The sequence below is a fragment of the Herpailurus yagouaroundi genome, unplaced genomic scaffold (assembly GCF_014898765.1).
Source record: "Herpailurus yagouaroundi ecotype Mexico unplaced genomic scaffold, PumYag 141, whole genome shotgun sequence".
Taxonomy (NCBI): Eukaryota; Metazoa; Chordata; class Mammalia; order Carnivora; family Felidae; genus Herpailurus; species Herpailurus yagouaroundi.
Window position 1 is genome coordinate 64,198,183 of NW_024412396.1, and position 14,274 is coordinate 64,212,456.

General features: G+C 40.6%; 1 protein-coding gene and 1 long non-coding RNA gene across 5 annotated transcripts in view; one reads left to right on the forward strand and one right to left on the reverse strand.

Moving 5' to 3' along the window:
• The window catches only part of CATSPERB (catsper channel auxiliary subunit beta), a 107,608-nt gene that overhangs the window by 74,497 nt on the left and 18,837 nt on the right, over window positions 1-14,274 (reverse strand). For all 4 annotated transcript variants that reach the window (XM_040478034.1, XM_040478032.1, XM_040478035.1 and 1 more), the window contains 2 exons: window positions 6,896-6,991; window positions 2,405-2,554 (listed from right to left, as the gene is read on the reverse strand). In XM_040478034.1, the coding sequence (XP_040333968.1) occupies window positions 2,405-2,554; window positions 6,896-6,991 (246 nt within the window). The remainder of the gene's footprint in view (window positions 1-2,404; window positions 2,555-6,895; window positions 6,992-14,274) is intronic.
• On the forward strand, window positions 445-12,988 carry LOC121032202 (uncharacterized). The gene is made up of 2 exons (XR_005791146.1): window positions 445-1,612; window positions 12,411-12,988. It is a non-coding gene; the product is annotated as an uncharacterized LOC121032202 (long non-coding RNA).

Sequence of the window (14,274 nt, forward strand, 5' to 3'; positions counted from 1 at the left end):
GGAAGGAAAGTAGAATGAGGATAAAGAATTGGCGGCTGGGGACGCCTGGGTGGCTCAGTTGGTTAAGTGTCCATCTTCAGCTCAGGCCATGATCTCACCACTCGTGAGTTTGAACCCCGTGTCAAGCTCTGTGCTGTCAGCCCCGCTTGCACTCTCTTTCTCTCTCAAAAATAAACAAACATTGGGGCACCTGGGTGGCTCAGTCGGTTGAGCGTCTGACTTTGGCTCGGGTCATGATCTCACGGTTTGTGGTTTGAGCCCGGCGTCGGGCTCTGTGCTGACAGCTCAGAGCCTGGAGCCTGCTTTGGATTCTGTGTCTCCTTCTCTCTCTGCCCCTCCTCCGCTCACACTTTGTCTCACTCTGTTTCTCAAAAATAAATAAATGTAAAAAAGTAAAAATAAAAAATAAACATTAAAAAAAAGAAGAAGAACGGGTGGCTGGAACTGACAATATGGAAATCAGGAATGGTCTTGGGAAGAAACGTTTCACAAGACTGGCGGGTACCAAACACTCATCTCTAGCGGAATGAAGACAAAGCGGGAGGTGGGACAACAAAGCACCATCTACAATAAGTTCTTTGCCCAAATTTTGCTTTGAAGGAGAACAGAAAAACAGCTAGGATGCTCCCAAACAAAGGAGGGTTTGTCTGTACGCCAATGGACCCAATCCAGCAAGGAGAGAGAGCGGACGATGCAGAGGGAAAGGTGGCATTTGCAGCAGAGAGGCAGCAGGAGCAAGGTGCTTCAGATGGTCGCAGGGAATGGGATCCAGAACACAAAGGTTGGGGGTGGTGGCCTTCGACAGGTGGAGTCTGGGCAGAGATGCTTCTCGCAACGCAACAGGCGAGAAGGCAAGGCTCACAAGCACCAATGCGGGTAGAACGGCAGGTTTGCAGGTGCAGCGACGAAGGAGTGCCTTGTGGTCGATCTTGGTTTTCTATATGAAATATTAGATAAAGGCACAGCTGAGAGTGGAAAGGGGAAGGGGGTGACGTGGAGGGTTTGAGGTGTGGGAAGAGGTGTGAGATAAGGCCACTTGGCGGAATCGGAAAATAAACATACCAGCGAAGAGGGACAGGGTTTCTGGGTGGTGCTGAGGGCCCACTTGAGACTTGGGATCGGGAATTTAAAGTGAGAGCGGTCGGTGGAATGCGAAAGGGAGACTGGCGTGCAGTGTCTTCTCTAGCAACATTCCGCTGTCTCAGGGCAGGACTAGAGGTGGTTTTAACCGGAGTTGGCACTGCTCGGGGAATGGAAGACAGAGCAGGGCAGGGCAGCTACAGAAGGATCTGTAAGGGTGGGCTATGCAAATTATGGGGGAGGGGAGAGAGAAAACCAAGGGTGTTGGGAAGTGGAGAAGGTGGTAGGGACAAGACACTGAAGTCTCAGTGAAATCGAAGGAGCGCCAGAGTGGGAGCACTAGAAGAGGTGGTAAGAACGTGAGGGGAGGGGGCGTGGACAGTGTGAGTTGCTCATGGTAGAGACTCCACAGGTACCAACATTAGGGGAGATGATGAGGTCCAGAATATGGCCACAGAAGTGCGATGGGGGAAGATCATTGGAGGAAATGACGTCTGGCCGTTGAGTATTACGTCAGTCATCCACATGGATGGTGAGTTGGATTCGAGGATTTTAGTTTGGATTTTAGGGTGCCCATATTATTTGTGAGTAATAATATTTTGTTTCTTTTAATTCTTTTATTTTCCTTTTCATTCATTGGGTTTGGGGACTAGAAGGTCACCGATGATCTAGGAAAAACAACTATCATAATACATTAGAAGTTGAAATGATGAGGTGCCTGGGTGGCTCAGTCGGTTAAGTGTCTGACTTCAGCTCATGTCATGATCTTACAGCTCGTGAGTTCAAGCCCCACGTCAGGGTCTGTGCTGACAGCTCAGAGCCTGCTTCAGATTCTGTGTCTCCCTCTCCTTCTGCCCCTTCCCCACTCATTCTCTCTCTCTCTCTCTCTCTCTCTCTCTCTCTCTCTCTCTCTCAAAAATAAACATTAAAAAAAAGTTGAAACGGAGTAGGATGCTTTTAAATACTACAGTAGGAATCTAAAAGCACCTACATAATAAATGAAGTAATGTTATGATGCCTTAGAACATGATTCCCATTTTACACAAGGAGTCACCTCTAAGAGGAAATAACATATTAATAGAAATCAGGGGGTAAGTGAAATTAGGAGAGACACTACAGTCACGATGAACATGACCAAAAGTCACAGAGTAAAAGTAGTTGATCACACTTGCAAGTTGATAAGGGGAAGTGACAAAGAGTAAATTCGCAGGTATTTTTAGGAAATGTTTTGACTCCGTTGAGTCTAACTTGCACTGCCAGTTAAACACTGCTGTTATAAAACACAAAACCCACATCTAACTTTCAACACAGCCAACGGACTTACCGTTGTAGGTTTCATTCAAAATGAAGCCAAGTAACGCTACATCGTTAGCACAGGGGCATTTTGCCACTTTGAGATCCATCACGTGCTGATACACTTTGCTGATATCATTTTTTGTCATTATGGCCCCGAGATCTCCCTGAAGAATAGGTTCTGTGGAAATCAAATTTAGGTGTTTATAAATCGTGGCTGCAGGCTTGAATAGGGAAGTTACTGCTTTCCTTTAAAGGTTTTTTTATTTTTAATTTCCCCCAAGTTTTTATTTAAATTCCAATTAGTTAACAAACAGGGTAATATTCGTTTCAGGTGTAGAATTTAGCAATTCAACACCTACACACAACACCTGGTGCTCATCACAAGTGCCCCGTTTAAGGATTTTTAAAGCACTATGTAGAGGGCCTATTTCATTTTCCAAAAAGCAGGTGTATTACCTCACCCTTCATCAGCTAAAAAAAAAAAGGTTGATTTTTATTTTCCAGAGTAGAAGGAACGAAGGCTAAGTGCCCTTCATGGGGGCCTGGCACAGTCACACTACAGAAGAACGTGTGTGATGGCAGACACTGTTTTGGTCACCTTTGGGGACGAGGACTGGCCGCAGGATCTCTCCCTAGAAATGGAATTGCTGGGTCATAGGACACTTACGATGGAGAACAGCTTCTGCCTCAAAAGCCCACACCACACATTTACTTTTTGTTCTCTTCCTCCGATTCCACAGAAACGGCAGCAGATATAGAACAATGGGAATAAATCCAGAATACCAGTAGATGGGGAAAGGTATCATTAGGGGCTGAGACACTGGGGGATTTCTGGAAAAGACACAGAAGCTGGGCTGGGATTACAAGGAAAAACCAATGAGAGGGGTACAGGTTCCACCCCTCAACCTGGCAATCTATTCTTGGATATGCAAAGCATTGGGGCTGGATGAAGTCAAATTTTAATGATAAGAAAATAGGGGAATTTTTTTTTCTTCTGAAAAAATGAGAAAAGGGAGTACAAAAAGCAAGCCAGGGCAATTTGACAGAATACTGCTGTCTGAATTTCAAAAACAGCCAAGGGATTTTTAAAAAGAACTATCTAGGGGAGCCTGGGTGGCTCCGTCGGTTGAGTGTCCAACTTTGGCTCAGGTCATGATCTCATGGCGTGAGTTCGAGCCCCGCGTCAGGCTCTGTGCTGACAGCTCAGAGCCTGGAGCCTGCTTCGGATTCTGTATCTCCCTCTCTCTCTGCCCCTCCCCCACTCATGCTCTGTCTCTCTCTCTGTCAAAAATGAAAAAAACATTAAAAAAAATAAAATAAAGAGATATTTAATAATTGATTCTTTAGCTATTTACATTTCTACAATGTAGATCTTTACCATTCCCCTCAAATCTGCGGCAAAGCCCAAAGACTTTAAGTGATACATTTTTCACTTCCTGCAAAAGCAAGAAATGGAGATAGATTTCCATGTGGGTTGATACAGTGTAGCTTAGACCAGAAAGAGATCGAACTTCTAAACCAATGTTATTCACTCTGAAATTCAAAGGCATTTGGGGTATGGCAGCTGACTCTCCAGGGTGACAGCATGTCTGTGCAGGCAATTAATAACCAGATCTTACAGGACAGAGAGACTGGACCTTGTTGCTGGGACATGATCACATCAAAATGAAAACACCTCGATGTACAAGCTCCCTAGAGTCAGATACTGTATTTTAAATGTTTTAAGAATGAGGGAGTGGTTATAAGTCTTGACTACTATTGAGAAGTCAAGGAGGAGACAGAAAAGGGACCCTTATGAAAGGGAACCAGGGATTGTGATTAGGAACAGTGTTAGTGGAGGGGTCTAGGGGGTGGATTGGAGTTAGTAGTGAATAAAGAGTTCCTACTCTAACCCTAACTTTAACTCTTAATTGCCCCATCTCAATGCTTTCTCCCCATGTCTCCAGAATTTCAGTAAATGAGACCATCACCCATTTGATTGATCAATAAGAAATCTAGGATTCATTCTGATTCCTCTGTCTGCCTTATCCTTCATCCACCAGGAAGGAACTCCTACCAGCTCTACTTCTGAAACACATTCTAAAGATTCTTATTTCTCACTATCTCCACCCCCCGGCCCATGTTCCCCGGACCACCTCCCAGGTGGACCAGGGCAACAGCTGTCAACCAATCTCCTCTATCCCATTTTTGCCATCCTTCTCTGAGTGTCTTCACACAGCAGCCAAGGTGACCCACTTAGAAAGCATGAGTCAGAATGTATCACTCTCCAGCTTCAAACGCTCCAAAGGCTCTTCCTTAGAATAACACCTGCACTTATTACCATGCTCCCTGCTGGCCTCTCCAAACGTATTATAAGCCACTCTGCCTGTCGTTTACTCTGCTTCCACATCACAGGCCTCCTTTCTGTTCCTCAAACACATGAATCTCATTTCTGCATCTGGAACCTTTAAGAACAACTCATTTGTAGAACTCTTTGCTACCACGTTACCTCTATACATTCTAAATTAAGTATATGCTAACATTTAAATGCAGTAGATAATAAGTGCATTTCAATGTGTTGTGATTCAGATTTCAAAAATATTTTGAAAACTGAAATAATTATGGACTGTTACTTCAGTACTTAAAGGTAGCTAGCACAGGACTTCAAAATATCCATCTCAAAGGCTTGCAATTACTATTGAATAACTATTAAAAATTTTTTTTTTAATGTTTATTATTTTTGAGAGACAGAGTGTCAGTGGGGGAGGGGCAGAGAGAGAGGGAGACACGGAATCTGAAGCAGGCTCCAGGCTCTGAACTGTCAGCACGGAGCCTGACACGGGGCCCAAACTCAAGAACCACGAGATCATGACCTGAGCCAAAGTCAGACGCTTAACCGACTGAGCCACCCAGACGCCCCAATAATTGACTATTTTTTAAAAACCTGGATGCTATGACAAAATAATAAAGCACAACATTTTGTCATTTTTCAGGTATTTTAATTTTGGTTAAAGAAATAAAAGAATATAGAATGATTGAAGATATCTCTGCTCCCTTTGTGGCCCCATTTCCAAATTTTCCCCAAATGCAACCACTATCATGAAATTGCTGTGTAGGATTCTAATCCCATGTTTTTACATTTTTACTACAATATATATGTACCCATGAATGGTACATAGCATTGTTATGTGTTTTCTAAATTTTGAGTAAATGTTCTCCTATTCTATTCTGAAACTTGAATTTTCATTCAATGCTTTTGAGTTCTGCTCTTGATGATATATATGGGTCTATTTCCTTCATTTTAACAGAATATTCTACAAGTATGTGTCTTTTCCCCTACTGATGGACATTTAAGTTGTTTCTCATTTCTATTACAAATAATGCTACATTAAGTAGATCTGTCTTTTGCACACATGCAACCTTTGTTCTAGACCAGTTCTCAATCCTCTGCACGTCAGAATCACCTGGGGGGATTTTTTTTTCTTTTTTTCTTTTTTAGTTACAGATGGCTGGCTCCACTTCTGGAGCTCAGATTTTATTTTATTTTATGTTTATTTATTTATTTGGGGTGGGGGGGAGAGGCAGAGAGAGAGGGAGAGAGAAAGAATCCCAAGAAGGCTCTGCACTGTAATCACAGAACCTGAAGTGGGGCTTGAACCCATGAACCACGAGATCATGACCTGAGCCAAAATCAAGAGTCAGATGCTTAATCCACTGAGTTATCCAGGCACCCTAAGAGGTCAGATTTTAATTGACATAAGGTTGGGTGGGACATCATCACTTTTCTTAAAGCTACCCACTCTCCTAAAGCTACTACTTTCCATAAGATGTATTATTTATTTATCTTTATTCTGCATTCTACATAGCACCATCAGAGTGGGAGTAAAGAATAAAAGTAAAAAAGCACCTGAAACTAATATTACACTGTATGTTAAATAACTGCAATTTAAATTTTAAAAAAAAGGGAAGGTGAGGAAAGTAAAGATAAATATAAGATCCAGGAATGAGGACTTAAAAAAATACAATTTAATGCTACGGATGATCAAAAATTGGACTATAAGTCAGACAACTGGAAAAGAGAAGCCTAGACAGTTATATCACTCAGTGTTCATAACCTTAAAAGAACCAATTTTTCAAAAAAAAAAAAAATGTAAATGTTCCTACAAAGAATGAGCAAATATTTTTGCTGATGGTCATCATAAAGGAAACTGAAATGCAATGAACACTATCTTTTGTAACATGTTCACAGAATGTGCAAAAACTAACTTTATAAAGCCATTATTTATCATGACCTCCATATGATTATAGAAAAAAGATATATTTCCATATTTCTATAGCACTCTTTGCAGACCTCTATTAACCATTAGAGGTGTATTTAATTATTTGTTTTCCTCATCAGAATGGGAGCCCCTCAAGGGTAATGATCATCTCTCTCTTTTTTATCACTAGAACTTAGCACGGAGTCTGGCATATAGTAGGTTACAACATTTGTTGAAAGAATATTATGAATGCCATTTTACTTTTATCTGTTGGCATTTACCTCGGACATTATCCAATAGTGTTCCTTCAGTAGTATAAATATGTAATCCGTGTTGTAATGTGATCCTTACTAACCATTCTTCTACAGCTGCAATATCTGTTTGAAAACAAAAGGCAAATAATTAGCTATTTTTTGTGTGTGCCAAGTTGGTGAAATTTAAGGCTATATACACACGACCAACAACATTATTATTCATTTCCCAATCGCTTTGACTGCATTTAAATATAAGGTTTCCCATGCTTTTCCTACAGACATTTTGATGGTTAAATAAATTAAAAAAAAAAAGAATTATGAAATGGTCTTACTACCACAACCATAAATCCAGATAATATTTTAGATCATAATTTTTCTATAAGAGCTGTTGTGGCTTGGTAAAAAGCAAATGATGACACTTCATGTGAAGTGGTATACTATTATTTTTAAGCAGACCATGATTAATTAAAATATATAGTGTAGGGGGCGCCTGGGTGGCGCAGTCGGTTAAGCGTCCGACTTCAGCCAGGTCACGATCTCGCTGTCCGTGAGTTCGAGCCCCGCGTCAGGCTCTGGGCTGATGGCTCAGAGCCTGGAGCCTGTTTCCGATTCTGTGTCTCCCTCTCTCTCTGCCCCTCCCCCGTTCATGCTCTGTCTCTCTCTGTCCCAAAAATAAATAAACGTTGAAAAAAAAATTAAAAAAAAATATATATATATAGGGTAGGGGCACCTGGGTGGCTCGGTTGGTTAAGCATCCAACTTTGGCTCAGGTCATGACTTCACAGTTTGTGGGTTTGAGCCCTGCGTCGGGCTCTGCACAGACAGTGCTGAGCCTGCTTGAGATTCTCTCTCTCCCTTTTTCTCTCTGTCCCTCCCCAATTCACTCTTTCTCAAAATAAACTTTATATATATATGTATATATATGTATATATGTGTGTATATACATACATATGTATATATGTATATGTGTGTATATATATACGTATATATATTTATATATATACGTATATATATGTATATATGTATACATATATACATATGTATACATATATACGTATATATGTATACATATATACATATGTATACATATATACACATAAAGAATATATTTATATATATATATATATATATATATATATATATGGTGTAACCCCTAGGGCCAACACACAAAAAAATAATTTAAGGTATAAATAATAAGCCAATAGTAGAGATAAATAGAATAAAACATAATTAATATAAATGAAGACAGAGAAAGAAAAGTAGAACAGAAGAGGGGTGTCTGGGTGGCTCAGTCAATTAAGTGTCTGACTTTGGCTCAGGTCATGATCTCATGGTTCATGGGTTTGAGCCCCACATCAGGCTCCACACTGTCAGCGTAGAGGGAGTGTGGAGGGGCAGGGATGGAACTTTCTGCCTCACACAGTGCACTTTCCCCTGGCTGGTGGTCTGCACATCCTGTTTCCCCCTTTCCTGCCCGCTGGTCCTTTCTTGGTTCCCTTCCTGGCTGCTGAGCCACTCACGAGCTCAGGGTCTGGCCACCACAGACACCCGCCCCCTCCTCCTGTGGGGTGAGGGACAGAGTCACACACTGGCCACACAAATGCCAGCCACTTCTTCCCCCTGTGGCTTTCACTATTGAGTTTCTGTTCTCACTGGCAAGTCCATTCACCAGCACCTCAGGCTCAGCACAGAGGCTCATCCCATGCAAAAATTTCTGTCTGCCTGGGACGGGCTCCTGGTCCCTGAGGGTAGCTGGACGTGTGCCCTCTGGCTTCCCTTTGGGCTAAAAGCTCTTCCTACTCTGGTGGTCATTTTCTTCAGAATTACAACTTCTCTCACATGAGGGACACTTACCCCACTGGGGCCCAGATCCAAGGGGCTTATCTTTTAAAGGGGGGTGGTAGGGGCAGATTTAGCTGGGGACAGGGCTTATGATTCTGTTGTAGTGGGTGAAATTAATAACTAATTTTAAATATTAATTACTAAATTAACTATTAAGTAACTAATATTAAAATTTACTGGTTCATGAGAGAAAAAAGAAAACAGAAGAGAAGGAATAGAAAATACCCTGATGATAAATTTCAAAACAACCATATCAACAATTACATTAAACGTAAATGATCTAAAAATACCAGTCAAAAGATTTCCAGACAATATGTAAAAATCAAGACTGAATATGCTATCTATAAGATATCCACTTTAAATATAAAAGTATATATAAAAATATAAATATAAAAACATTGATGGGGAAGCCATGGGTGGTGAACTCAGCCTGGGAGCTCTTGTGACATGGGCCAAGGCTGAGGCTAAAACCAGGGTGCACTTGTGAAAAACATGCCTGACCCAAATGACAGCTGAATGGGTTTTCATGTACACCCAGGTATCTAGTTGGGTCTGTGAAGTGGCTGCTGAAGTAGCTAGTGTGCCCAAATAGATCAGATGATATTTGTGCTTCTTGCTGTCACTATTTTCCATCAAGCAACTCCTGGACTTTGAGAAAGATAATGGTGTGAGAAAACATCATGTATGTTTCTACAAAAGGATCTTGCCACGTGACTGGCTGACCCAGAGAAGTCAATCTTTGGATGTATGACTTAACTGGCCCTCCGTGGGACTGGTTCAGAGTTGGTATGTACATAACCATCTTTGACTTTTAAAATATGAAGAGCCCTGGGGATCCACACATCTTGGATAACTCTTTAAAAGTTCTGACTAAAGACAGAAATGGTATGGTTCCTATAATGGCACATGGAGTGATTGAATATAAGGAAAAGTGTGGATTTAATTCTTTTTTTTTTTAATTTTTTGTAAATGTTTATTTATTTTTGAGAGAGAGAGAGAGACAGAGACAGAGAGAGAGAGAGACAGAGACAGAGAGAGAGGCAGAGAGAGAGAGAGAGAGAGAGAGAGAGAGGCAGAGCAAGAGCAGAGGAGAGGCAGAGAAAAAGGAAGACCTAGAATTGGAAGCAGGCTCCAGCCTCTGAGCTGTCAGCACAGAGCCCTGCATGGGGCTGGAACTCAGGAACTGCGAGATCATGACCTGAGCGGAAGTTGGATGCTTAACCGATTGAGCCACCCAGGCGCCTCTGGATTTAATTCTTTATTAACAGTAACATCCAATTATTATCTATTATAAATCAAATTAGGTTGGATTTATAGCAACTGCATCTCTTCCCACATGTTTATTAACCAGCACACGCTTCTGGTGGTAATACTAATCCCGCCCATCCTAAACACACAGGAAATATTAATCCCACCTACAATGTGGTTAATGTAGTGAAAGATGTATATGAAACAGCCAAGAAGCCATGCAATGCAGGGTTAGCTGGTAGGTCCAGAACTGGAAGTTGAAGAGGTTCAATGACAAAGCTCCACACAAACCTAGTCAAGTAGTTGATGTGCCCTCACATGGGTCTCACACACTATTCAAGAATTCAGTGAGAACAACAGTAGAACTGCATTAAGAGTTATAGAAAAGAGGGATATCTGGCTGTTAAAACCCTAGTTACTTTGGGTAAAGAAGATGTGTCCACTAGATAAGTGACCAAGGGGATGGTATCCCATCACTATGGGATAGCTATGGGATAGCACCATAGCTATTCCAGTGCTTGAATGTTTATTTTTGCTAGACTAGCTGGTTGTTTTCCATGGAGTCCTTCCTACAGCTCCAGTTCCTCCATTACACTAGTAACCTGAGCAATTTTTCATCCTATCTTGTTGTGCTATGGTTAATTCCCTCCTCACATGCTCTGCTCTCTGATTTAAATTTCTGCCTTCCTCCATCTGATTGGATTCTCGGTGGGAGGCATCAGTACTTTTGTGTTTGATCTTATTTACTGACACCTTGATTTTATTTTAAAATTCATTTGTGCACTTTCATTCTGTTGGTCAATGTGTTCTAATGGTTGCCTTGGGAAAAACAGGCAAGAGAATGAAAAAAAGAAAGATACATTATGCAAATACTAATTCACAGACAGCTGTAGTGGCTATATCAATACCTGACAAAGATGATTTCAGATCAAGGTAATATCAGGAATAAAGAGCAGCAATGCATATGATAAAGGGATCAATTCACTAAAAAGCTGCAACAACTCCAAGTGTGTACATGCTTAACAAGCGCTTCAAAGTACATGAATAAAAGGCTGATAAAACTGAAAAAAGAAATCCAAAAATCCACAGTTATACCTGGATATTTCAAAACTCCTCTCTCAGTAACTGACAAAAATCAGTACGAATATAGAAAAGCTGAATGCTATCAAACCAACTGACCTAACCAACATTTATAGAGCATTCCAGCTGAGCATAGCAGAAGATTTTTTTCACGTGTGCGTGCAAGATTCCCCAAACGAGCCATACCGGACATCTTAACAAATTATCATATGAAATATGTTCTCAGAACACAGAATTAATCTGGAAAAAATAGATAACAGAAAGATATCTGGAAAATCTCCAAGTATTTGGACATCTTACAATGTACTTCTAAATAATCACAGGTCAAAGAGAAAGCAGGAGGGCAAATGAGAAAGTATTTCTAACTGAGAGAAAATGAAAACACACCACATCAAAATTTACGAGACGCAGCGAAAGCAGTGCTAGAGAGAAATATATAGCAGTAAAATATTTATATTGGATAAAAGAAATACCTCAAATCAATGATCTGAAGCTCGGGTTGAAAGACAGTAAAGGCCTTATACAGAGTCAAATAGTAAATATTTTGGGCTTTGTGGGCCATATGGTCTCTGTCACAACACTAACTCTGCCACGGTAATACAAAAGCAGCCCTAGCAAACACATAAATTGACGAACATGGCTGTGTACCAATAAAACTTTGTGTACAAACAGGCTGCGGGCCAAAAGTGTAGTTTGCCGATCCCTAATCTAAAGGTTCCCAAATTAAGAAACTAGGGAAAAGGGGGCAAATTAAACCAAAAGCAAATAGAAGAATAAGATAAAGAGTGAGGTTCAATGAAATGAAGGCCAAAAAAATAAAACAAAACAAAACAAAACCCCCAAAAAACTAATATTCTCAATCAGTGAAATCAAAAGATGTTTATTTGCAAGGGTCTATAAAATTGAGGAAACTGCCAGACTAATCAAGAAGAAAAAAAGGTGTAAATAACTCATATTAGAGGTGAAATAGGGAACCTCACTGGGGACTGTCTATTCTACTCGCTGTGTCATAAATTCAAAAATGTAGATGAAACGGAAAAGTTCCTACAAAGATGCAAACTGCCAAAACACACTTGAGAAAAACTAGAAGATGCGAATGTTCCCACATCTATTAAGGAAACTGAATTTGTGGTTAAAAGCTTTCTCACAAAGAAAACTCCAGACCCGGATATCTTCACTGGCCTGGAGAAGCTCACCAAACATTTAATGAAAAGAGAATATCAATACTACAAAATTCCTTCCATAATATAGGAGAGACTCTTCCTCATTTTATGTGTGTATGTATTTGTTTATTTCTGTTCTTAGAAGTCAGCTTTATGTTCAGTGTTATTTAGTTCTAACAGCCTATGTACTTTCTTTTGCTTCTCACCAGGTTTACCTGCAGGCCGAGATTTCAAAAACCCCAACAAACAAACACACAGCACTGTGGGATTTCAGGCAGTGACCACCTGCATTTCATTTTGGCAATTAAACCCGGACTCCCTTTCAAAGAAGCTTCTATGCAAAGTGCCGTGTTTCTAGAATGAGGCGCGTGTTTTTTCAACCTTGAAGTCACCCTCTTGAAAAGCAGACCCAGAAACCCAAGCTTTCAGAACTTGATTATAGTATCACCGTTGCTGTGGTAATTTTACAACCAATAGCCCCCAAAGTTACTTTATTTAACAGAGGGCTTCAAGACCAGGCGGAATTTCTTGGCAATCTCACCTGCCCCTGCTGACTTGACTGTTCTACATCTGTTTCCATGGGAATCTTCACCCTTAAAGTCCAGGAGATGACCTCAGCTGCACCAAGTTGCCAAGCAGAGCCCATCCGGAGAGGGAGGGGTGGGGGGATTTGGACACAGGGCCCCTTGCTGGTCCCAGTACTGCTGTCTGACCCAGCAACAATGAACCTGTTCACTATTCATAAACGCTGTCCAATAAAGAGCATGCATCAAAACTTAAAAGCCAACCTTTCTGCCCAGATTCCTGGATAAAAAGGATTTTTAAAAATCTGTATAATTTGAACCAAAAGGGCAACTATTAAAAATAAACCAAGAAAAAAATAAAATAAACCAAGAAATATCCAGAAACAGGTTTCTAGTGAAAGCTTGACTTCCAATGCAATAAAATGATTTAGACAGCTTCTTTTATCTATGGGGAATGCAATGGTATCACGGCCCCTTAGTTAAGCCTTCTGAAAATCCTTAAGTAGAAAGCATTTTAATTCAGAGACCAAAGTGAAAATATCTTTGAAAGAAGAATAATGTGGCTAGGAAACCTTGTGCCTCTTGGCAAATATTTTCCAACCCACCATGAGCTTGGGCTTCCTGGGAAGGTCACTGGTTTCCCAGTCAAAAACATTCTTGAAGTCATCAGGAATGGAGGGATGGAGACACAGCATCTGGGCAGGTGTGTTTCTAGTTCCATATCTGGGGCTCAAGAGCCAAAAAGCTTGATCCTGCAGGGCCTCATGAAGACATTCCCCAGGGTGATAAAGACTCTAAAGCATCTGAGGCTCCATAAGAACTCCTGAATGTTACCAGCTGTGCTGGGCTACCCGGACTCTTCCCCAAAGCCTTGCATTGTCTGTCCTTTTTCACTTAAAGTTGAGCACCACCCTGGCGTTCATCAGCAGCATCCACAACAACAAAGCAATTCGTTGTATAGTGATAGCTTTATTGGATACCAAATGGAGATGAAGACATTAGGAGAAAATAAAACTCTAGACTGATAACCACAAGAACCTACTAGCCAAATGAGTCCAACAATATATAAAGAGGATAATACATCATGACCAAGAGTTGTTTATCCTAGGATTACAAGGCTAGTGCAAAATTCAAAAATGAATCAAGGAAATCTAGCATATCAACATGCTAAACAAGAAAATCCTTATTTTCTCAACAGATGCAGAAGAGCATTAACAAAATGCAACACCAATTCACCACAAAAACGCAGCAAATTAAGAAGAGAACTTCCTTAACACGATAAAGGGTATCTACAAAATACCTAACATAATACATAATGTTGAGATATTGAATGTTTCCCTCCTAAAGTTGGAAACAATGCCTAGATGTCCTTTTACCATTCTTATTCAACATGGTCCTGGAGGTCCTGCCTTTACAATAAGGAAAGAAAAAGAAATAAAATGAATGCATATTGGAAAGGAAGAAATAAAATTATATCTGTTTTTCCACATAGAAAAATCAAAGAATATACAAAAGGCTACTTGATCCAATAAGTGACTTTAACAAGATT